Below are 25,586 nucleotides of genomic sequence, written 5' to 3'. Positions count from 1 at the left end.
TTTATGGAGTACCTCATACTGTTTAAAAAATGTATACACTGTGTAATGTTTTCTGTCATATCTGTCTTCTTAAACATTTATCTTTTTTTTTTTTTTTTTTTTTTTTTTTTTTTTTGGTTTTTCGAGACAGGGTTTCTCTGTAGCTTTGGAGGCTGTCCTGGAACTCACTCTGTAGACCAGGCTGGCCTCGAATTCACAGAGATCCGCCTGCCTCTGCCTCCCGAGTGCTGGGATTAAAGGCGTGCGCCACCAACGCCCGGCTAACATTTATCATTTTTTTATGGAAAGCAGGATCAAACTCTCTAGCTTTTGGAAATACGTAGTATATTATGTCATCATTATGTCCAGTCACCATGCCTCTTATTCCTAACTGTAGTTCAGCACCCATTTATCAGCTTCTCCCCATCTCTCCTTCCCCTACCTTTAAGGACCCAAAGAAAATAAGTTTTATTCCTTGTTACATGGGCCTGGTTGGAATTAGGCTGTAGCTTTTTGCTCATTAATCAATAGAATCTGGATGTTAGGCTATATTTTCTCTTTATTATAAATAATGCAAGTCTCATTTGTGCTAAGCTTTCTTGTTGAACCTCAGGTGGGGACTGTGAGTACTGTCATCTTCAGAGAATGTGCAGTCCTTTGGGTGTTTGTCTTCTCAGCTTAGTCAGAAGGAGTGCTTTCTTAATGCTCCCAAAATGTACAGCTCAGTCTTTGTTTTGCAATCATTCCTTCTGTCTTCTCTCCTTCTTCCGGTACTTTGATTACTTGGATGAGACATTCAAGCTGTGCCTTTGTGTCTTTTTATTTCCATAGCCTGCAGAAACCAGTTTGATAGTTAGCTGTAGGGGAGCAGGTAACTGTATCTACTTGGCTAGGCATCACCCTTAAAGATGAAGGGTGACATAGGCTCCCTAGACTTGGAGAGGTGAACAAAGTATCAGTTCTTTGGGTTTTTATGGGAAACCAGGGTGAAAGTTTAGAAGTTTGACTTAATGAGACACAGTGTATGTATTTGCGACAGGCAGGGGGGCAGACATTGTGAATTTATGCATGTGTGCCTGTGTGTGTGAGAAAGAGACAGACAGACAGACAGAGAGAGAGAGAGAGAGAGAGAGAGAGAGAGAGAGAGAGAGAGAGAGAGAGAGAGAGAGCATCTAAAGGTATATAGTAAGGTATTACGAATTCAGATGGCCTCCAGCATTGAGTTACTTTGCTCTGAGAGGAAGGTTACTGGGGTAAGACAAGTAATGGGACAAGAGCCTAATAGTCACTTCATTATGCAGCCATTCTGTTGTTTGGGTGATGGAGTTTGATGACAGGGGCTTCTTCCCTGCCCCTTTTCTGTATGAGCAGCTCAGGAAGAGAGCTAAAAAATAGCGCTGTGTAGAAAATTACATCCACACATGGCTCCAAGATTTCCATTGCTAGATTCTGAAATGAGCTTCCTAAGACAGCAATTTGATCACATCATGGACGGCCTTTCTCCCAGTCCCATCATCAGGACCTCAGTCTGTGTCCTGACAGCAGCCCCGACTTCTGTTGCTGTATGCTTGCTACATTTTCAATTACCAACATACAGGAATTCGGTATTTTACTGTGGCCAAGGTAGGTGCTTGCTTGCCTCTTGATATCGGATACCTTTCCTGAGCTATGAAGTATTAGACCATAGTGGATAATAAAGTGTACACAATTACATTATGGGGCAGATTCTAGTAGCTGTACCGGGGGGAACAGGCTGGGATGGCACACCCTCATGCTGCTTGAGGTCATTGGCCGGAAAGTGCTGTTGAACTGAAAAGCAGCTTGAGCCTCAGCTGTGCCAGTTCCTATATCTGAACACGAACGTGGCTCGTTAAAGATTAAAGGACTGCCTGGTCCTTCTGGCCCCAAGATGGAATGATCTCTACTATGGCGACAGCTTCCCTCTCCCAGGAGAGGCCATTTTATACAGCAGGTTTGTGCTTCCAAATGTTACAGTGAGCTGCACTGGCTGATACTGTGGCGATAAGTTGACATTTGGGCACTCTCAAGACATATGAGCTCCATAGCATCCCATGGTTTGGATTTCTGGGAAAACTGCCTCATCAGGAAGTCAAAAGCCTCAACTTTCAACCTGTCCCCATGGGGAGGTATTCTCTTTTGTTTCATTTGACTGTTCTGTGGAGTCAAGTGAACTTGAATTTCCCCAGCAATGAAAAGTCCATGAGGTCTCAGGTGTGAGAGCAGCAGGGTAACCAGACTGCAAGTTAAGAGTAGTTAGAATAATTGTCTTTTGGAGACTTGCGTGACTGCTGTTCAACTCAATAGTCTTTGAAGAAACACTTCGTTTTACTCTGCATGCTTCAGGTAAATACCAGTCACCTCTGGGCACTGTCCAAGGCTGGTTATGTCTGAACCTCCTAGAGAGGGAGAAGCTTATTTAAAATTCAGATTCTGGGGCATCCCTCCACTTGAGTTCATTCAGAGCAGCGGAGGGACTGGATGGGAATGATCATTTCCCCTAAGCACTCTTCTTGGTTCTTAAGCCACACTAGAGTTGATTCTTGAGGGTCCTGAAGCTTACTTCATTTCTCCTGCTTAATTTCTGTGATTCATTAGATGATGGATGTTTGTGTGGCACTCACAGTATTTTTCTTAAATAGTAGTAGGTACTCTTGATTATTTATAAAGGGGGGCAGGTGGAGAGATGGCTCAGTGGTTAAGAGCACTGTTATACCAAGTGGTGGTATTGTACACCTTTAATCCCAGCACTCGGGAGGTAGGGGCAGGCAGATTTCTTTGAGGTTGAGGCCAGTCTGGTCTACATAATGAGTTCTATGATAGCCAGGGCTATACAGAGAAACCCTGTTTGGAAGCCCATTCCTCATCCCTCAAAAGAGCACTGTTGTTTTTGTAGAAGATCTGAGTTTGAGTCACAGCACCCACATCACCTGTAGCTAGCTATATCTCTTCTGACCTCCATGGGCATTATGTATATATTTTTTATATACATTTTTTACATTATATATATATTTTTTTTGGTTTTTCGAGACAGGGTTTCTCTGTATTGTTTGGAGGCTGTCCTGGAACTCGCTCTGTAGACCAGGCTGGCCTCGAACTCACAGAGATCCGCCTGCCTCTGCCTCCCGAGTGCTGGGATTAAAGGCTTGCACCACCAACGCCTGGCTCTCTCTTGCCTTGTTTTGAGGCAGTATCTGTTGTTTGTGCTGTTCCATACTAGCTGGCCTACAGCTGATTGTCCTGTCTCTGCTTCCTGCATCCTCACTCCTGCCTTTGAGTGCTGAGAATTCAGATACACACTGCTGCCTCAGGCTGGCCTCAAAATCATGTCCTGTCTCAGCCTCCCAAAAACTGGGATTACAGACATTAGCCACCACACCTAGCCCATTTATTTTTTTTTATATGTACATATATACTTTGCAACTACCCATTTAAAGAACAACAACCCTATTAATAGTTTTGGGTGGTAGTTTGCTTAAAGAGTGAAAGAACTTAATGGCAGAACCAATGTTGTTTTCCTTGTTTCTACATAGTCTCATAATTTTTTTATATAATATCACAATACCTCCAGTACCCGAAGCAATTAGTTCAAATTTAGTATCTTTAATGATACTAAAAGGCGGTACCAGGATAGAGTGTGGCTATCAGATTCTCAGAGAGGGAGATGATAGCCCTGTGTACCCAAAGGGTATTTTAGCTGATTGAGGAGTTCAGTTGTTTCTGGTCCTGCCTGAGTAGTTCTTGGTGGGTCACATGACTCCCTAGCTCACTGCACTGCCTACATTTTTCTCACCCTAAAAGCTGACCAGTGTGCCGGGCGTTGGTGGCACACGCCTTTAATCCCAGCACTCGGGAGGCAGAGGCAGGCGGATCTCTGTGAGTTCAAGGCCGGGCTGGACTACCAAGGGAGTTCCAGGACAGCCTCCAAAGCCACAGAGAAACCCTGTCTCGGAAAAAAAAAAAAAAAAAAAAAACCAAAAAAAAAAAAAAAAAGCTGACCAGTGTAGAAGGAGCCAGTAACCTTTGTAACCACAGTTTTCCAAAGCTGTATGTGGACCTCAAGAGTTGTTTTATATTAGACTGTGGGGCTTATCATCAGCTACAGACGGATTTTTTGAAGTGTGGTTCATGAGATAATGGCTGTCACCTGTTCCAGAGATGCCGTATTCTTTGAAAAGGACTAATTAACACACATTGCAGGGAAACTTGTCTTTAAATACTGCCACTTTCTGAGTAGGAAACACAGACAGGGAGAAAAGCCACGGGGCGTTTATACTACCTTCCTTCACAGTGGCTGTCCTCGGGACTGTGTAGTTAGGAAGACTTGGGTGAGTGGGCTGAAGCTATTTGTTTGTGGAAGGGAATGAAGTAGCATAGTTTTAAAATTCTGTCTTCATGTACTTTCTGCTTTTTGGTTTTTGTTGTTGTGTTTTTGTTTTGTTTTGAGACAGGGTCTCACTATGTGTGTAGCCTTGACTATCCTGGAACTCACGTTGTAGACTGCCTGCTTCTGCCTTAAAAGTGCTGGGATTAAGTGCACCATCACCTCCAGGTTTTCCTGTACACATCTATTTATTTATTTTGAGACAGTGTTGCTTTGTGTAACATTCCTAGCTGTCCTGGAACTTGCTTTGTAGACCAGGCTGGCCAAGAACTCACAGAGATCCTCCTGCCCTCTGCCTCCTAAATGCTGGGATTAAAGGTGTTCTCTATCACTGCCCAGCTTGCCTGTACATTTTAATTAACGTAGCATTTACTGACTGGCAGACTGTTTTGGCAGCTCCATTCAGAGTTCCTCCCATCTGAAAGCTACCTTGAAAGATGGAGGCTCATATGTCTTCACCAGAGAACAGAAGGATCTCATCAGTTTCTCTCTTGCCAAATAAAACATCCAGAAACTGGAGAGATGGCTCAGTGGTTAAGAGCCCTGGCTCCTTTTCCATAGTGTTCAGTTTCTAGCACCTACATGGCAGCTCACAGCCATCTGTAACTCCAGTCCTACAGGCTCTGATGGTGTCTTATAGCCATACATGCAGGCAAACACCCGCACATATAATATTAAAGCACTTAGACCACAAGGACTTGATCTTTGTTTTCTTTGTATAACACCAATGCCAATTCTAGCGGGTCAGGGCTAATTCAATAATAATGACTAGCTCTTGATGAGCTGTCATTCACAAATTGATTTTTAAATAAACAGGCTAATAAGAAAGAATTGATACACATTTAGGGACTTGGCTTTCTAATGGCAGATATTAAGGCAGCCTCCTATGTTCCTTAGGCACCCAAAGATAGTAGATGATTTATGTTTAGCACAGAGTGTGGCAACCGGGAGAGAAGAATCCTTCTACTTCTGTTTTAATGAGAGCAGTCTAAGGAAATGGAGAGGTCAACAGGAAAAGCGAGCCTGGTTAGAACTGATAAAAATTCACCAGCAGGATTCCACCAGCCCGAAGTGACTCCACTAGTTCTCTCAGTTCACTGACCCAAGTGTTACATTTATAATGGCAAGGCAACTTTCATATCACCCTCCTGGGAAAATCTTCAGAGCTTTGAGCCTGCTACCTGGGCAGCTGGCTGTGGGGAGCCTCAGGCTATTCTGAGATGAAATTTCAGAAACTGGCCACCAGAGCTTTCCAGGTATGGGCTCCAGCAGTGGGGGAAATGAGCTTTACCTGCCCCCCAGGTAGATCCGCCCTTGATTGAAGATAGTCAATGGGGTGCCTCGTTGTTAGGCTGCAGTTGATTGCTGCTGGCGCAGGATGGGTTGTTTGGGAAATACAAGTTTTGCTGGCATGAGTCAGCATTGTCCTGGGTGAAGCCTAAGCTCCGTTGCAACCTTGCTTACCAAAGATCCGTCCCCAGGCGGCACCATTCACTGCCTGAAAGCAGCTGCTGTTGGCCCCTGAGATGATCTCATCAGAACATGGCTCCAGCGATCTCAGTCGCAGCTACTTGGGGCAACCTGCTGTCGGCTGTGGCAGTGTTTTGAGACAGGCTAACTCAGGTAACCCCAGATGTTTTTTGTTTGTTTGTTTGTTTTGTTTGGTTTCCTAAAGCCAGACTAAGCTGGGAGTAAAAACTGGAAAATCCTTAGCCTGCAGACTCGAAACAAGGCTTCTCAGTTTGGGAGTCTCTTCCTTCTTTGAAGTGGTTCTAAAGGGGACACATTTCCTGTCTTTGGGGAATAGGGTGTTTTAGCCCTGAGCAGGCCAAAGATTGTCTAAAAGGTATGCAGTTTTACTCATATTTTGTTTCCTTTTTTTCTGCACTTGTGTCCTACGAGAAGCAGTTTGATCAAGCTAAGTCATGAAATTAAGACAGGCACATTTGCTTTCCTTCCTGGTCACTGGCTACTGAACTGGTAAGCAGTGGCTTCCTGTCCACCGTCCTTGGTCTGAGGGCTTATGAAGAACATCCTCTCATTCCTGGTTTTGTTCTGATCCTTGCCCATCTCTTTCCTGTTTTTGGCCTCTAAGCTTTTTATCTGTTTAGCTGGAGTGACACTGTCATCTCTAGACAACCTCCTTCCTCCCAGGCTTTGTACACGTGGACCTTCTCTGAAACACCTGGCCAGCTGATTTAGTCACTTCCTCAGAGCCGCCGCTTACTTTTCAAGACTGGAAGAGGCCCCATCAGAGAGTGTGCTGTTTGTTCCAGCTGTAGAATGGGGACGAGAGAATCTCATTCTTGTTCTGTGTGTCTATGGCACTTGGTTTTCAGTGATGGCAGAATGTGGAGAAACCTACACTGAACCTTCTCATCTCTGGCCTGCATGCGGTTTCTGTCATTCCACACCTAGCAGCCTGCTCATACTTCCCTGAGGTTCAGCAGGGAGCCCCTACTTAGTGATGCCCCTCGCGCCTTGCGTGAGCGCCCCCCCTTCAATCTCTGTCTTCCATCTCTGCCTGGCAGGTACACTGTTGAGCCCTTCCTTCTCCAGCAGTCTTCATTTTTCCTTTCCCAGGGTCCTCTATTATTTTTTTCACATTCTCTTTTCACTAACTTGTAAGTGTTGAGGTGTTCAAGGCTTTGCCATAGTCCTTTCCCTCTAAGATCCTCAAATGTTCTAGTAAACTCAGCTACCTTCATTCTGTCTTGCTAGCCTAGCAGTATTTCTCAGACCTGAGCCTTATTGGCAACTGGACAAACCTTGATGAACTGTCCTTTGTGTATGTGAGACACAGCCAAGGCCCTGGCTGTCAAAAACCCTTTAAACTCAACACGTACACGACTGAAGGCATCATTCTCACCTGCTGTCTTATGTGCTATCTATGTATATTGCTGTATGCTTGAACTGTTAATTATACCCACTAAATCTTCTTTTTCATTCATTTTTATGTCCACATCCTTTACATGTGGTAGACTTGTGGCTGCTAAGTCCTGCTGACTGTCTTGGAATCCTGTTCATGTGGCTTTTCTTCATCCTCAGTCATTACTTTAAATTACAGATGAGTGGACGTTTAAAAAGTTTACCATAGCCAAGCATACTAGCACATGCCTTTAACCCTAGTACTTGGGAGGCAGAGGCAGGTGAATCTCTGTGAGTTCAAGGCCAGCCTGCTCTAGGGTGAGTTCCAGGACAGTCTGGAACATAGTGAACCCTAGGGAAGTTGGGGGATAACAAAAAATTTTTCTCCTTAATTTTATTTTATGTGTAAGGTGTTTTGCTTGCATGTATGCATGTATATCATGTGCATGTCTGGTGCCTACAGAGGCCAGAAGAGGGCATCCGATTCCCTGGAACTGCAGTTACAGGTGATCATGAGTGGTGTGGGTGCTTGGAATTGAACCATGGTCCTGTAGAAGTGCTCTACTGCTGACTGTCTCTTCAGCCCTTAGACATTTGTATTACTGTGTTTTGTTTTCTTTAAGCATCTAATTAGCTTAGAGTTTTGTTTGTGAATACTTATAGACAGGGCCCACCTTCTTCAAATACAGAGACTATCCTTTCCCAAGAGTTCACATACTAGACTGACTGGCTTTGTCTGCAGGTATCTGGTGCAGGTTCTGTTCAGAACTTCTCTTCTGGACTTCTGCCATTTGATGTAAAGCTCTGTTCTCGAATCTCTGTGTTGTTGCCAACATTTTCTTCTTAAAAACCAAATCTCATCTTTCTGTTCCTGGGTCTTAGAATCATTGCTGCTGCTGGACAGTAGTCCCAGCACTCGGGAGCAGAGGCAGTCGGATCTTTGTTAGTTCAAGGCCAGCCTGATCTACAGAGTGAGTTCCAGGATAGCCTGGGCTTGGAAAAAAAAGACAAAAACAAAAAAGAATCATTGCTGCTTACTGTGATTTGTAAAGCTCTCTAGATTTGACAGTGTGCTGTGGGTACTGACACTAGCCTGTCTCTATCTCTCTTAGCTACCCTCACTGAATTGCTCACCTTCTCATTCCCTGGCCATGACATATCCCTTTAGGCCAGTGGGTCAAGACCCCTGGGGTCCAGTGTCCCTCTCACAGGAGTTGCCTAAGACCACTGGAAAACAGAGGTATTTACATTATAATTTTTTTATTTGTTTGTTTTTCAAGACACGGTTTCTCTGTGGTTTTGGAGGCTGTCCTGGAGCTAGCTGGAACTAGGCTGGTCTTGAACTCACAGAGATCCCCTGTCTCTGCCTCCTGAGTGCTGGGACTAAAGGCACAGTGTACCGCCACTGCCCAGCTACATTATGATTCTTAACGGTACCAAAATTGCAGATATAAAGTTGCAATGAAAATAATTTCATGGATGGGTGTCACCACAATGTGAGAACTGTATTAAAGGGTTGTAGCATTAGGAAGGTTGAGAACCAATGTGTTAGGGATTGATCATTTACCTAATAGCCATCCCCTTCCCCCTGACTGGCAAAGTCTCAACCCCAGAAGATTTGTTCTTCTGTGAAGTCCCTGACTTGAGTTTGATAATTCTTCCTTATTTGGATTTCCACAACTCTGTCTTTGCTCCTCCCGTCCTCTCCCCTTTCCCTCCCTCTTTTGTTCTCTCATTCTGTAGTTATCTTGTTCCTTGTCTGAATTTGGTCCTTCGTCTGGAGACTGGTACATCAGGTAGAGTGGCTGAAATGGATCCCTGGGGTCAAACCACTGTTCTAAATGTCTTTATTCTTTTAACTGTTAGATGATCCATATGCTCTCTCAGTAGATGGATGCTTAGGTTCCTGTTGGATGAACTTAGGCTCATGACTGCTTGTTTATTTCACTGTAGTCTAGAAGATCTCTCTGAGTTTATTTGAAGATTAAAGGGCTTGCTGAAATCTTGGTGCACCATGTTGCCTAGTGTTTTTATTTTGTATGTATGTTACTGCCTGCATGTTTTTATGTGTACTACATGCATGCCTGGTGCCCTCAGGGCTCAGAAGAAGGCATCAGAACCTGGAACTGGAGGAAGTTTTGGGCTGCCTGATATGGGAGCTGGGAACCAAACCCAAGTCCACTGTAAGAGAAGCAGAGCCATCTTCACCACTGAGCCATTTCTCCAGGCCATTGCCCAACACTTTTATAGTGCATTACAAAACTGTTTCTGTATTTCATTTTATCTGATGTATGCAATACCCCTCCTCCCCCAACTGGTGGTTATAAAGCTAGTTCTGTATTCACATGAAACTCAGGAGGAGGTGTTCTTTTATAGCATTAAGCAACTAGCTGATCTCTTTATAATTAAATAAACCCTGTCCAGTTCTGCATAAATGGTGCCTTTGCTCAGAAGGCAGGGGCTAAGGATCATTTCTATACAAGGCCACTTTATGGCCAAGGTAGAAGGAGGCATAACAAGAGATCGGGCTTTCTGACCTATGGAAAGACCCCTGTTATAGCTTATGACTTCCACACTCCAACTTCTTGGGCTGTGAGTATGAGTTCTTGTGCCCATGCCCCGGGGATTAGGTCCGGTGCCTCACACGTGCTAGCATGGGAGTGCCCTTTTCCACTCAACTACTGCAGATCAGGCTTCCTGTGGTGTCTCCAGGTTTGTTGAGGCTTCCTTTTGTACTGTAAGCCCAGATGAAGAGAGAAAGCATGGAGTGGAGTGACCTGTGTGGCAAAGTCTTAGACATCCTAGTGGGTGATTACATTTTCGGAGTGTGTCACAACCTTTGGGGTGCTCTCATACTTAGACTGTGAAATTATAGGAAAACCCATTGGGGCCAGGAAATAATGTCTGTTCGGTACAGATGACATTCAATTTTGGTTCCATCATACTTAAGAGATGAATAAAAGGTTGAAAACTAGGTTCAGTTACTTAAAATGTTGTTAGCCTAGAGAAGCAAAAGCTAAGTGATACCAGTTCAATTAGAAGTATAGTTTTGGCCCGGCATTGGTGGCATATGCCTTTAATCCCAGCACTCGGGAGGCAGAGGCAGGCCTGGTCTACAGAGTGAGTTCCAGGACAATCTCCAAAGCAATACAGAGAAACCCTGTCTTGAAAAAAAACCAAAAAAAGGCTAGTTTCTAGGTTTCCAGGGGGAGTTATGTTGTAGAATATTATTTTAAGGTGTGTTAACTTTTGTTTACGCTCTGGAACATTTGTTTAATGATGCAAAGATGTGTTTGATTAAATAAAAATCACCTGTGGTTAGGTTGCCTCAGCAATTAGCTGACAGGCAGTGGTAGGGAGGAGCCAATGGAGGAGTGTTTTAAGGAGGGTGGAGGAGAGTTTGAGGACTTCTGGAAGAACTCGAGAAGGATGGGAGGTGAGCTGCTTGCTCTTCTGCCTCTCTCAGGAACAGGCTTCCGCCTCAGTCTTTGAATCTGAGTTCTTTAGAGGGACAGAGATTTAGCTAAGTTCCCCTCCGAGCTGTGAAAGCTGTTGATATGGGCAGAGCTGCAGTTGCAGATTCGGACAACTGTGGCGTAAAAGACTTAACAATTTAAACAGAACAAGTTAGTTATTAATTGTTCTTAATGACCTTCAGAGATTTAAGGATAAATGGCCTTGCTGGGCTTTGGTGGCACACGACTTTAATCCCAGCACTAGGGAGGCAGAGACAGGTGGGTCTCTTTGAGTTTGAGGCCAGCCTGGTCTACAGAACAAGTTACAGGACAGCCTCTAAAACAATACAGAGAAAGCCTGTCTCAAAAAACCAAAAAAAAAAAAAAAAAAAAAAAGGCCTTAAATTGAAGGAAGAAGTTAACAGGCTAGTTCATGGACTTCACTCCTTAGAGGGTAGAATGTTGAAGTCATCCTGCAAAAAGGGAATGTGCTCTGGTTGGGATTATTGTCAGTAATTTTGAGGCAATTTACCATATTAACCTAGGGATTTTTCATGAGAGAAATAATCAATGTACAGTCATGGAATGGATAGATAGGCATATGATTTACAAATTTGGCAGTGTATATGAGTCACCTGGGGGAATTTACAAGCTTGGACTCCTAGGTACCAGACACATGACTCAGTGTCTCCTGGGGGTGTTAGTTTGTAAGAGACACTGTGTCCTCTTAGGTAACTACCAGCAACACAAGAATGGGGGTGGGGGACAGGTCCAGAAAGTTTAATATATAAGGTATAATATATAAGGTATCGAGTGGTAGGTGCCTTAAGACAGCCATACCTGACCTGCTGCTTCTGCACTTGGCCAAAGCTGTGTCTGGTGTAGTCCTCCATCCATGCTTCCTCCTGTAAGTTATGTCTCATTCAGACAGCTCCTTGTCAGAGCTTCTTTCTCCTAGTGCCAAGCACGTCAAGTATGTTTTAGTCTCTAGATATCTGTGAGATGACTTGACTGTTTTCCTTTTCCTCTACCTAACACAGTACTTTCCCTTGTAGGAGGCTCTCAGTGTTTGTTGAATGGATAGGTGGTGGATTGAATGCATTCAGGACTGAAGTGATACTTGAATTCAGTTTCAAAGGTGACTAGGTTTTTGGACAGGTGGAGCAAGTGAATGAGAAATTAATTGTTCTCAAGTCTCCAGTGTGGATCGGATTGCTTTCAAAGTGGAGGAACTGGTTTGGAAGAGTTGAAAGGTTTGATTTTTACTATACTTAGCATGCCATGTTTGAGCAGTGGCTATCCAGCAGGCTTTTGGAAATGCAGTCTGAAACTGAGGGTGAGACTGATGCCAGAAAGAACACCATGGGTGTATTCTTTCAGCCCATACAGTGAGAATATTCCAGCCAGGAAAGGGAGCAGTAAATGGAGTGACAGAAGATTAGAGTGAGGTGAATGAGGGGAGAGGTATAAGGTGGGAAGGCAGCAGAACCACTGTCACGTGGGGTCTTGGTGGGCCACACAGGGAAGGGAGTCTGTGCTTTATTCAGAAGCATGATGGGAAACCATGAAGGTTTGAAGCAGGAAAGGAATAAGTAGTGGAGGTTTATCTATTTTCTTTTAAATAAATGTTCACTGTGACTACTCTAGAGTGTGACTATTAATTCCTTTTCTCAGTCTATCATGGTGGGGATGGCATGGCAGGGCACATGGTGGCTGGAGTATGTTGTAGGCACCTAAAATGTCTGTGAAGACCAGGGAGCAGCCAGCAGGGGATTTTGACATTCTCCTTGCCTGCCCCCTCTTTATCTAGACCCCAGATCATGAGGTTGTGCTGCCCTCTAAAATACTTTGGAAGATACACACAGAGCTGTGGTCCCCAAGTGATTCCAAATCCAGACTGTCACAGTGGCACAGAAGTAAGGGATTAGCAAAGAAGTGTTTGCTCTCCATCTTGGGAACAGGAGGTATAAAGTGTACACACTGAGAACATTTTTCTTAGATCTTTCCAAGTTTCCCTCTTGACCAATATTTGATGTAGTCACATCCTTTGTTTTGTAACTTATTTTTATTTTATATGCATTGGCGTTTTACCTGCATGCATGTCGAATCTTGGAGTTACAGTGGGTGCTGGGAACTGAACCCTGGTCCTCTGGAAGAGCAGTCAGTGGTTTTAACTGCTGAGCCATCTCTCCAACCCTGTTCATTTGTTTTTCCAGACAGTTTTGTGCCTTATTGCTGTGACCACCTCAGGTCTTGACCTCACACTTGTACAGCAGGTACGGCCTTTCCTTCCTCTGGTACTTGGTGAGCTGGTGGCACATGGCGCTAGCCTCCTTGGATACCAGGCCCAAAGGCTTGTACCTCACCCTTGTAGAATTTCCTGAAGTTTTCCTTTTGAATCTGGTTAATGATGACAGCCAGGACACTCATGATGGATTTTAGGGCTGACTTGTATCTTGGAGAGCTTAGGCAGCACTGCCTGTCACCTTAGCAGGAAGCTGGGACAGTTCCACCTTCAGATAGTCCAGCTGTCTTAGCAGCTCCTCCTCCTTGCTTCCTTGATCTTAGCCATGGTTCTGCTGCTTACTGCTTTGAGCTGATTGGCCCAAGAGCAGCACATTCCTTGTTTAACATGTTAATACCATATCACCATCTGAGACATTTTATATACTATGCACGCAGATGTTATGGGCCAGAGTTTTGAGTTTCTTCAGGCCCCTAGCTTGTCAGCATCCTCTTCCATGACATTTAAATTCAGATTCTAAGGCTGATCTCTGAAGCCTCACTCTGGCCCTGTCCAGCTGTCCAATTTAGTCATGGCTCTAGGATTGCTAGGATTATTATTAAGACTGCCTTGTCTTCCTGCCTGCCTGTGTCTCAGATCAAATCCAGGTACTTGTACTTATGCATCCTTGATTTCTTTCTCAGGCGCCTTTGTTTCTGCCCTGCTTATGACTTCAGAGTGTCATCCTTTCTATGAAGCTTCTTTTGTCTGATGTGTCACTGGGAGTTTCACATCTTCCCCTGAGTCTTCTAACAAAAGAGTCTCTTTGGTGTCACCTTTATGTCATAGTACATTTCCTGCTGTTTTTATCTCACTGTGTGCTGTGAGTGGATCTGTGTGCTGACTTTTGCATTTCCCCTGGTGTCCAGTTCTGTTCTTGCACACAGTAGGCAGTCTAGTCTGACTGTCTGTCACGTGAACAAGCCGAGCTTCTGACCGACGTTTGTCCCCTTTCCTGTCTTTCGGAGAAGCTTGTTGTGATCTGCTTGTGCACTGACTCACACACTTACCTTCACCACTCCCTCTTCTCACCCAGATTTTGTTTGATTTTTCCCCCATTAACAGTCACTGTGTGGGTGTGCCTCCCGCTGCTGGTCCCATCTCCCCCACCCTCTTGTGCTTCTCTTCCTCCACAAGTCCTGTGACTAGTGTGGAAACAAAGTGCGATTACATTAAACTCATAATAAAAAGACCATATATGAAGAACTTAAGGTTTATCAGTAGCTTGCTTTCAAGTGGGAAATTTTCTATCCCACATTTGAAAGGGAAGAGAGGGGGAATTCTTTGGATGCTAGATTGAGGCATATGATATTCCCACTATGGGATGTGGTATGTTAGAGACATCTTTTTGAAACCAAAGAAACCATCCAGGAAGCCACAGGCACTTCCACCAACTGCTAATTTTAAATCTCTGAGTTTTTTTCAACAGCTGGAAGAAGCATTAGAAATTAGTGGAGTCCCACCCTCCTATTTTCCAGATGAGGAGACAGGCAGAGACTAAATGACTTGCCCATAAAAGCCGGGCTGTTGTGCCCAGTGTTTATTCCTAACCCTGAGTGTGGTGGGGAACCTCCAGCTCTTGGAAGGCAATGGAGTTAGGTCATAGACCTGCCCTGCTGTGAGAGGTCCAGGCCTCTCTGATGGCTGAGGCTCAGCAGTAGCTGCAAAGGGCTTGGCAGGCTGGGTTCAGGGCAGTGTGTACCACAGGACCCTTTGAACTGTCTCAGACACTCAGTTCGGGGGTGGAGGGTCTGCTCTGTGGGGACCAGCTGACAGAAATCCGTTTCTTCTGCATTTAAAAGGGGACCAAAGGTTTAATTATGAGAACGTTTCCAACGTCTTTGACCCCTTTTTCAGCCTTCATATTCCAAGTTTTGTTTTCGATTTCATTTCTTTATCTCAGCACCATTTGTGGTATTTTTATTGCTTGTGGCAGGCCAGACGTCAGTATGAAGCATGGGAAATCCAGAAAATGTCTTAGAGGTTTGTGACTTAGGAGTGCTTGCTAGGCAAATCTTTGACTTTAAATCGTAATGGATTTTACTGTCCAGTGAGCCAGCTGTCAGAAGCCACGAAAGGTTAACCTGTTTGTCAAAAGTCTGACGTAGAGCTGCAGAGCTGCGAGATGCAAAGCAATCAGACAACCCCAAACAGGAAGTCCGGTTCGAGCAGAGCGTGCTTGTCACCACTGCAGCTTGAGTGCAGCTAGGAACTGGCTGTGGGTAAAACGTCAAAACTTTAACCAGGCGTGGCGCACCTGTAATTACTCCAGCATCCTGGAGGCTGAGGGAGGAGTATCTTGGAGGCCTAGACTTGATTGAGGCCTGCCTGAAGAAGTCTGCTTCTTGTGTGAAAAGGAGCTAATAGCCATTTACTGCACACATGTGTTACTTCTCTCAAAGTGTGACCCCAACCTGACTAGCAGGAGCTTAGGGGCGGAAAGGGTGGTTGGTTTTTTGTTTGTTGTTTGTTTGCTTATTTTCTGGCTTATAGTTTGTGGAGATACAGTCTGCCTTGGCAGGAAATGTATGGTACCAGGAACGTGCCTGGTCACATTGCATCTGCAGTAATAGGAAAGCAAAGAGTAGACAGTGGGTTATAAAAGTTCAAGGCATATGCATAGTGCTGACCTCTCCTTGTGAGGCTCCATCTCCTTCAAGTTTCACAGCCTTCCAAAACAGAGCATCACCTGGGGACCAAGTGTTCAAATACAGGAGCCTATAGGGACATCTCATATTCAACCACAACACAGCTCTGGCCTCTCAGCATAGCAGTATTTCTTCTGGGGCCCAGGTTTGTCTGTCTTTGGAGTCTCAGGCATGGTGTTTTCCCTGGTTTACACCATATTGCATTCATATGGTTCATAAGATGAAATAGCACTGGATTGACAGCTGCTCATCTGCTACTTTTGGTAGGTGTGGGATTCAGTCTGTGCTAGCTCTTTTTTCTTTTTTAAATAACAATAGGAAAATTTAGGACATAATCCACCAGACTTTTGAGTAACGGGTTCATTTTGTGGACTCTAGGATCCCTAGCACTTTCTTTCTCAAGTGTGTTCTGACAAAGGTAGCTTTGTGAAAGTTTTTTGTTTCTTTGAATTGTAAGTTTCCTTGCATACTGGAGGCAGGATCTAATAGTAGCTGCTCAATTGTTTCCCCCTTTGGCAAGTCTCTGGAGAAGTCATTAAAAAAGTAATTTGCCTTGGGGTCACTCAGCTGGTAAATAGTTTCAACTGCCCCTATTTTCTAAACTCTACCCCCTTTTTTCATTGCTTCCTACTGTGAAATCTGCTTTATTGCCTTGATTAAGGTACAGATTGGCTATGGGATAGCCACCTGCGGGGAGTCACCTTGGAATCTTTGTGGATTATTAAAACTGCTTGAGTTATTTCAAATCTGGTCCATTCTGCATCTCAGGATATAATTAGGAGCAGGTAAAGGTCTTTTTTTAAAATTATCATTTGACTAAGTAATACATTTTTACTGTCCTAAGTCACTGGGATTGTTGGCTACTAAGGCAGGCACCTCTTGGATCAGGTTCCTTTAACACACTCTGAAACCTACATTTCTTTTTGTTTCACAGAGGATTGTTTGAGGATGCTTAAGAACCAGCCAAGGTCACTGAGCCTTTGTGGGTCATTCTTTCAGGTGCTGAGAGTCAACTTGGTTCATTACATTGAACTGAGCATGCTCACAAGGGAAAGGCCTTAATTAATTACAGTTTTTTCCTGTATCCCTTATCCAGCCACATTGCAAGGGAGTCTGTGTCCTCCTGCTTTGTAACTCAAGAAGCAAATGGGTAAGAAGAAAAATGGGGGGGGTGAGGGGCTGGGGGGATGGGAGTGAGGCTGGATTGGTGGCCTTGAGGCTGGATTGGTGGCCTTGAAGTTAAGGTAGTGAGTACTTCACTTGGCTAAAATCAGCACTGGGGTCTTGATATTGGGAATGTTGAATAGGAGCCATTTTGATATTTGTTGGGGGTAGAAGCAAAGTAATGTCTGAGGGCCAGATTAAGCACAGGTGTTGAAATTTTGTTTTTTTTTTTTTTTTTTTTGGTTTTTCAAGACAGGGTTTCTCTGTATTGTTTTGGAAGCTGTCCTGAAACTCGCTTTATAGACCAGGCTGGCTTCGAACTCACAGAGATCCGCCTGCCTCTGCCTCCCAAGTGCTGGGATTAAAGGCGTGCACCACCAACGCCCACTTTACAAAGGTAGTTTCTATTGTTTGTTTGTTTTTTTTTTTTTGTGGTGCTGGCAGGCTACAACCAGACCTCTCCATTTTCTTCTGCTTCTTGAGATGGATGCTGGGCATGTCACATCCAGTAGGAGCAGAAAATGCTGCAGAAAATCAGCATAATTTTCAGACCGAGAACCAAACATTAGAGCGAGCTAACCCTAACCCTAACCCTAAGGAAGAAGGTGCTTGGTCTGGCTTCCCCCTTGTCACTGACCTGTGTCCAGGAACAGTATGGTGCCACTGCAGCTCTAGGTTGGAGTGGAGCTGAGGATGGTTGTTCTAATCTGGCAGGATTGTGGGTTGGCTGGACTGCAAGAGAGGAAGACAAATGAACACTTACTGCAGAGGGGTAGAAAAGGAAAGGAATGTCTCAGTCTGGCCTGCAAGGAAGGACAGGCCACTTGTAAGTGGCTCCAGAAAATTCTCCAAGGGGTTCCACACTCATTTAGAGCCAATGGGAAAGGCTGCAGATCATTGGGCCTCTTGCCGAGAACTAGACTGAAGTGGAGTAAAGGTTTCGGCATGTCTAAATGAGGTAGAAAAGCAGAGGAAAGGGGTCTTTGTCTTCTAAAAACCTTGAGAAGTCGGGTATACTGGCATGTACCTTTTGAGCTGGCAGGGTGGCTTGAGTCCATGATGTTTGAGTCAAGCCTGGGCAGTATAGATTCCAGCTGGGAAACAAAAGTAGAAAACCTTGAGAGCAGTTAGTTTAGACCAGCGAGCTGGCTCAGGTCCCTGAAACCTACATTTAAAAGCCTGTCACCCCAGCCCCAGCATTCCTCCAGTGTGATGAGAGGTGACAGGAGGGTCATCTGGCTTATGCAGCACCAGTGCAGCAGAACTGTAGAAATAACAAGAGAGGCTGCCTTCAAAACAAAGTGGAGGGCCAGCTAGCAGCCTTAGTGGGTAGAGGTGCTTGCTGCCAAGCCTGGTGACTTGAATTTGGTCCCCAGGATCCATGTGGTAGGAGACAACTGATACCTGAAGTTAACTTCTGGTTGGACATGTGCTGTGGTGCATGCCAACCCCAAATGAGGTAATAATTATATTTTAATGTAATCAAAGTTTTAAAAAAACCCATCTTTATAGCCACCTTCCCCTGAGTGCACAGATAAATCCTTAAAACACGCATATTTTAACCCTTTCACTGATTCTATTGTTTGGAGGAAATTTATTACATTTGACCACATTTTGTGCAGGGCACTTTGGAAGAAAAGCAAATCGCATCGTTTGATCCTAATCAGAATTAGTACATTGCTCCCACTCTCCCACCCCCCTTGCACCAGGAGCTCTCTCTACTGACCCCTGGCTTCTTTATTTTAACCCTGGCTCACCTGTGGTCTTCGATCTAGATTAGTAGATAGTGTTTTGTGAAAGCAGCTTCTTGAGGCAGAAAGGTTATCTGATGAGTCCTGTTTCCTGCACAGGAGGATTAGAGGGAGCGGAGTCTCTCCAGGCCTCATAAGCTGTGTCATCAGTTTTGATGGAAGATGGATCCTGCAGTAATTAAACTGTGGGTCCGTTTATTCTGTGTTCAGCCTCGTTAGAAGACTCCACTCCAAACTGCTTCTTTTCTGATTGACTCCCCCTTTGGGGCAGTGTGCTTGGGCTGAAATGAATCTGCGGGTTTACTCCGCAGTGTTCAATCTGCCATCTCTCCTAAACGCCACACTAAGAAGCAGCCATTTAATTGGTCCGACCCCGGGGGTGATATTTTGGCACTGCTCCATCGGTAGGAATTACTTTTCCTTGAACTTCGGAGCAGATGCTGAGATCCCTCTGCAGATATTTGTCATAGACTAGTTGAAACCAGGGAGTTCCCAAGAACATTTATAACTTGTGATTATTATGTATGTTTTTCAGTTGTTTACAGTGGTTCCCACTTCAGGAAGAGAGCTCTTTGCTGCTGGTGGGAAGGATGGTCTCCCTGCTGTCCTCAAGAGTTGTGTGTCCTTTTAACCCTTTATGTTCCGGGGCCCTCTGGTGTCCTATTGCTATGTCTTTACTGTTGCTTCTTCCAGCTTGTGTGGGGTGGAGCAGGTGAAGCTCCACCCAGACCTGGGTCTGCTGACTAGAGGTGTGCTCTGATTTCTAGGGTGTCTTTGTTGTTATTCAACTTAAGTGTATTTTGTTTTTGTGTTTCTTTGCATCCTTTATCATTCCCATCATAGCTCTATTGCAAAGAGTTTAGAGACCTTTGAGCCTTTTTGTGCAGGGAAGGAATGGGAGTGATGGCCCTGCTTTCCTCCAGCTCCCCTTTCTGGTTTCCTGTTTCTGGACATCCTCCAGCACTAACATTGTTCCGTTACTTTCAGGGCACTCCGCTACTGCTTTTCTGTTCTCAGCCATGTGAGCTTAGTGGACATTCAACTTGGAAGAGTTTTAGTGGCTCCGGTCTTCCCCAGAGGCACTGCTGCTGCCACCTGGGCATAGGCCCCTCAGTTTGCTGGTCATTTTAGAATCATGATTATGGAACATAAAATTCTGACTACTTTTTCTTTTTTAATAAAGGTTCTATTATTGGTGAGAGGGAATGATTTGATGATATATGTGCCATACAGCAGCAAGACTGAGAATAAAGCTGTGAGAAGACCCATTGTGACTTCCTGTTTAACACCGTGCTGCTGGACCAGTCATCCTCTGGGATGTAATCATCTCAAGATGCTGCCCTTCCTCTGTCCCTCTTGGATCTCCAGTGATGTTGGCAGAGAGTGGTGCTGACAGATTCTCTGATGAGTGAGTTAGAGCTACAGGGAGCTGCTTAAGATGTTGAGAGAACACAGACAGGGTCTCTGTGAGGGAAGTGATGTGGGAGGGAGGGACAGTGGTCCAGGCTGAGGACACTTGGAGGATGATGCTTAATACCAAAATAAATTTGGCAAAGAGAAATAGGGCAGTTCAAGCTAGGAACAGGACAGTGAGGCCCTGCGTGCTAGGGGTTATTTCTAGTGTTCCTCAGTAGATCTGATGAAAGCCCTCATTAATAGGTAGGTAGTAGAGCATTAATTGCAGTTTTGAGGCAAATCAGAAACTTCTTGAGATGGGAGTGTAGCTCAGAAGTAGAGCATTTGCCTAGACTGTTCTAACCCTGGCACTGCAGAACAAGCAGCTAGCCTGCCTTATCAGCTCGGACAAAGGTGTGTGGGAAGAGAAACTGAGAGGCATCTTGGGTATTAAAGGCTTATCTTTAAAAGTATGCCAAACTATAAAGAATAGGAAAAGAAAGCAAATGATTTCCTAGATGTCTAAGCTAAAAGTCTGCATCCTCAGGAGTGGTTTTCTATTCTGACAAAAAGTGCTCCAGTGTTGAAAGGTCGACTTTTTGGGTGGGCTGCTCACTCGCTTGCTTCCTTCCTTCCAATTCCTTTCTTTTTCCCTCCCTCCCTTTCTCCCTTCCACCCCTCCCTCCCTCTCCCCCTTCCACCCCTTCCCTCCCTCTCCCCCTTCCACCCCTTCCCTCCCTCTCCCCCTTCCTTTCTTGGTGTCTTAGAGGAGTGAGAAGTTATAATGATATACTTCTTTCCTGCAAGCCACTTCAGGTACTTCCCACTGTCTTGTCTCGAAGTGAAACCCTTGAGTAACTCAAGGGTTACCACTAAAGGTGACTGTAGGCAAATGGACAGTAGAGGCAGCATCTCTTTCTGTAGGATGCTAAATTAGTCAAATGACTTGGTCTCACATCTCTCACCCAGTGGCTATGTGAACTACTCTCTTCATTCATCTTAACTTGGATTTATGTAAGATTGATTTCTCAATGAAACATTAGAAGCAGGCATAGCAGCACACATTAGGTGTTTTGGGATGTTCTTACTTTGTTCTTTTGTGTGTTTTTGAGTCAGGGTTTCTCTGTGAAGCCCTGACTTGTGCTACCACCACCTAGCCTTTCTTTGTTCTTAAAAAAATAAGATATTTTTCCAGGATCACTGAGGAACCTTGAGTCTGAATAATTCTTCCAGTTTTCCTTTTGCCTCTCAAAACAGCATCACAGGAGATATCTCATTGCCAAAGGATTTGATCCTTTGTCAAAGTTGTTTTTTTTTTTTTTTTTTTTTTTTTTTTTGGTTTTTACGAGACAGGGTTTCTCTGTATTGTTTCGTAGGCTATCGGTCCAGCCTGGCCTCGAACGCACAGAGATCCGCCTGCCTCTGCCTCCCGAGTGCTGGGATTAAAGGCATGCACCACCACCGCCCCGCTTTTGGTTTGTTTTTTGAGAAAGGGTTTTTCTGTAACTTTGGAGCCTGTCCTAGAACTTGCTCTGTAGACCAGGCTGGTCTTGAACTCAGAGATCCTCCTGCCTCTGCTTCCTGAGTGTTGGGATTAAAGGTGTTTGCCATCACCACCTGGCTCTGATCCTTTATAATGAAGTATCTAGCTTGGTAGTAGAAAGGAACCGCCAAGCTTAACTGTCCTAAAGACACTGCGTGTGCATACATGGAGGCTCTGGAAGTGTGGAGAGAGGCAGACATTTAATCCTTACTAACCCCTTACCCAGTAATGTTTATGCCTAGCACTGCTCTCTGCTGTGGTGTGTGTGCATGTGGAATGGGGCAGGGTGCAGTTTTTGTATGTTCGTGTGGAAAGGTGTGTCTGTCTGTGTGTCTGTGTGTCTGTGTGTAAGAGAGAGAAAGGGGGGGTCCTCATGTAATTCAGTCCTTGTACTCCTTTTAATCCCCTGCCTACCTCCTATCCTGCAAGTGCTGGGATTATAGACTTGGGCTGCCACACCTGATTGCCCTCTTCTCTTTATGGAAAGTTGGAAACTCAGCACAAGTAAACTTTCTCCATGGAGAGCACCACCTGTGTGGCCGTCCTGTGAGTATACAGATGTTTATTCCTGTTAGTCTGAAGCCCAGAGACCACATTCAGTCATACTTGCTCACTATAATAGCCAGAATTTAAGGAATGGCCTGACTGATGCTAAAACCAAATTAAAACATTATATTTGGGAACAACTCCCTTCCCCACCAAAACTGTTTTGTCTTCTCTAATTTTACCCCTCAGGTAAAATTCTCATCTAGGAAATCTGTGTTAGCCATTACCCACACCGAAAGGACTGCCTTGGAAGGTGGGATATATCTCTTTGGATTTAAAGGAATTAGAAATGAGTCCCCACCTTGTAAAGTCTTTGTTTATGTCTGGTCCATGCACCACTTCAGTGGGGGTTTTTACTCAGCTGTGGGTTCTAAGTTCTCACCGTATTCTTGTTTCCTCTGTGACTTAGGGTTCTGAGTTCTTTATTCTGAAATAAATGTCTGAGAAATAATCCCTGAATCAGAGAGAACATGCTCCATTGCTGCACACCCCGCACATGAGGCCAGTTGGTAATATGGTTCACGAAGCAGGTTGCTTGCTTAAGACTGCAGCAGTCACTTCTTTGTGTCACCGGCATCTTCCCACATCTGGGTTAGATGCCCCAGGCAGGTGTGCTGGAGAGTTCCACTTGCAGCCTTGAGATTCTAACAGCTTCAGGGAGCTCAGGGTTCTTGCCTAATCAACTTCTTTTTAAGAGCAATCCGTTTTCCAAGTTGAGAGATGATTTTACATTTCGGGTGAGTTTTTAAGAAACTGGGGTTAAAAAAAAAAAAGAAGCAGGGATTCTTTATTATGTGGGCAGGGTAACTAGCCAGCTGTTTGCCCCATACAGTGCCTTGGTGACCAGAGAGAAAAAAGGAGTCACCGAAATACACAGGTCATTGCCATTTTAGAATTGTGACACAGTTGAATCATGTTTCTTTTTTTTGTTTGTTTTTGTTTTGTTTTTTTTTGTTTTTTCAAGACAGGGTTTCTCTGTGGCTTTGGAGGCTGTCCTGGAACTCCCTTGGTAGTCCAGCCCAGCCTCGAACTCACAGAGATCCGCCTGCCTCTGCCTCCCGAGTGCTGGGATTAAAGGCGTGCGCCACCAATGCCCGGTGCTGAATCATGTTTCTAATGTACTGTCTGTCAAACGTTTCACCATTGACTAGGTGCTTTATGGATGTTACTTTCCATTCCTACAATTACGTACTTCTGGAGACAGCTTTGTTGGCAAGTGCTTACTTCACATCATGAGGACCAAAGCTCATGTCCTCATCATCCACATAAACGCCAGGTGCAGATGTGTGCATCTGTTATCCCAGCACTGGAGAGGCAGATGCAGGCAGAGCTCTAGAGCCCACTCGCCAGCCAGTCAGTCAGTCAGTCAGATTGATGAGCTCCGGATTCAGTGAGAGACCTTGTCTCAAAAAATAAGGTGGACAGTGATCACGGTTGGCATACGATGTTGGCCTCTGGCCTTTACACACATTGGTACCCATGTGCCTATGCATCCACCCACAGATGTGCACACACCTGTGTACCAGGTACAGACAACACATGCACAAGCTAAAACTCGTTCACGAAGGATTTTTCTTTCTCTGTCATGTTGTCCCTGTGAATAGAGAATGAGCTTTTTGGTCCCAAGGAGGTATGAAAACTTGCCATATTAACTATGCTGGTAAAATACGAGCAGTGTTTGACCACAGTCTGTTCATCCCATAATTGGGCGTCTACAGAGTCACATATTATAAAACCTATGAAGGAAAACGGGACATCTGGGCAGTGTGTTTAAGTGGGGGAGGATTCCAGAGACAGGGTCAGACTTGAGACCTGGGGAGTGGTCCAGACAGAAGCCATGCTGGTAACCTGAAGAACCTAAGGAGGGAGAGGGAAGTAAGGGATAAGCAGCAGACTGCTGCTGGGATGGAGGAGGTGCTGATGGGAATCTTCAGTTTGAGAGTGTTGTTGAAAGCCCTCTGAGATGTGCTGGAATGTGCCTGGCCTCTGAAAACCAGCAGCGAGTTCTGGAGGTAAGAGAAGGTTCGATGGGGTGGAACTCTGGAGTGGGGAGGGTCACCATGTGCAGGAATGCTGAGAGATGGAGGAGACGAAGGTAGAGAAGCGTCAGTAAGATCTGGTGCTTGGGATTGGCTTTGGTGATTTAGGAGAGATTATGTGGAACCACCGGGTCAAGGAGTTTGGAGAAGCTTGCCGAATACTTGAGAGATTAAGGAACTGCAACAAAATATTGAGAGGCATTTTGATGTAGAGAAAATGAACTTTACAGGGGTGGGATCCAAAATGCTTTCATTTTGTTATTACAAATTGTATATATTTTACTAGATGCTTAAAAAAATCCCACATAGGGTGTAGTGGTGCATACATTTAATTCCAGCACTTGGGAGGCAGAGGCAGGCAGATCTCTGTGAGTCTGTGAGTTTGAGGCCAGCCTGGTCTACAGAGTGAGTTCCAGGACAGCATCCAAAACAATACAGAGAAACCCTGTCTCAAAACCAAAAAAACCAAAAAACCAAACACAACAAATCCCGAATAAAACTGTGAATGTGCATGGTGGCACATGGCTTTAATCCCAGCATCTGGAGGGGTAGAGGTAGGACGATTACTACAAGATCAAGGCTAGCCTGATTTGTAGTGAGTTCTAGGTCAGCCAGGGAGGGCTACAGTGTGACCTTGCCTTAAAGAAAAGATTCACAAGAGAAATACACAAATAATATGTGTAATTTAATTAATTCTTACAAACCATATCTATGGAATCATGTAGGGAACATTGAGGATGGAGAGATGGTTCAGTGATTAAGAACTCTTGCTGCTCTTAGGGGAAACTGAGGTTCCATTGGTTCCATTCCCAGCACCTATGTGTGGCAGGTCTAACTGCCTGTAATTCCTGTTGGAAGGAATTTGATGCCCTCTTCTGGCCTCTGTGGGCATTGCACTCATGTACACATTATAGACAAGCAAGCAAGCACATACACTACACATAAGAAACTTAGAAACAAGATTAGCAGAAGTCCCTGTGCCTCCTTCCACTGCCACTGTACCTGATTTTGTTCTGATTGATTGATTTTGTCTGTGCTGGCCTTGAATTCATGGGCTCAAGTGATTTAACTGCCTCAATCTCCGAAGTAGGTGGAACTTTGGGATATGCCATCATGCCAGGATATACTATCCTAATTTTCACACTGGACTGGCTTTTCTCCTTTTGATTGTAACCATTTACTGTGTATACATTGGTGCCAGTTTCTTTCAGTCAGCATTAGGTTTATATAAGATTTATCTAGTTTGCTGTTGATGGGCGTTTGGACCGTTTCTAGCTTGAGGCTATTAAAGTGCTTCCATGAGTATTCTTAGGTGCTTCCTTTTGGTGAGTGGATTTCTTTTGGCAAGTGTATTATACCTGGAAGCAGAATTACAAAGCCATGGAAATAAATATGTGTATTTGTATATGTGTACATACTCTCACATGTATGTACACATTGCTATTACCGATGCACACTTGGTGCCTCTTCTCCCAGCAGTGTTAGAATCCTAGTTGTTCTCCAGCCTTCCAA

The 25,586-nt window shown here is 44.6% G+C and overlaps 1 protein-coding gene and 1 long non-coding RNA gene across 14 annotated transcripts in view; one reads left to right on the top strand and one right to left on the bottom strand.

Annotated features, from left to right (window-relative positions):
* The window catches only part of Rffl (ring finger and FYVE like domain containing E3 ubiquitin protein ligase), a 66,496-nt gene that overhangs the window by 17,836 nt on the left and 23,074 nt on the right, over positions 1-25,586 (top strand). For 3 of the 13 annotated variants that reach the window (XM_021231123.2, XM_005076952.4, XM_021231117.2), the window contains exon 1: positions 5,893-6,004. The exons of 2 other annotated variants lie outside the window; for them this stretch is intronic. In XM_021231123.2, coding sequence (XP_021086782.1) covers positions 5,908-6,004 — 97 coding nt within the window. In that variant the 5' untranslated portion in view covers positions 5,893-5,907. Of the gene's footprint in view, positions 1-5,888; positions 6,005-8,467; positions 8,490-10,665; positions 10,686-16,766; positions 16,787-19,738; positions 19,960-22,471; positions 22,773-25,586 lie in introns of those variants that run through there. 8 more of the 13 variants (XM_040749297.1, XM_040749293.1, XM_040749292.1 and 5 more) reach the window with 7 other exon arrangements.
* LOC121141436 lies at positions 212-22,410 on the bottom strand. The gene is made up of 4 exons (XR_005878351.1): positions 22,337-22,410; positions 17,828-17,894; positions 17,438-17,532; positions 212-811 (listed from the first exon to the last, which is right to left on the bottom strand). It is a non-coding gene; the product is annotated as an uncharacterized LOC121141436 (long non-coding RNA).

The sequence above is a fragment of the Mesocricetus auratus genome, unplaced genomic scaffold (genome assembly GCF_017639785.1).
Source record: "Mesocricetus auratus isolate SY011 unplaced genomic scaffold, BCM_Maur_2.0 Super-Scaffold_100007, whole genome shotgun sequence".
Lineage (NCBI taxonomy): Eukaryota > Metazoa > Chordata > Mammalia > Rodentia > Cricetidae > Mesocricetus > Mesocricetus auratus.
The sequence above is the reverse complement of the archived record's forward strand: the minus strand, read 5'-3'. Positions and strand labels throughout refer to the sequence as shown.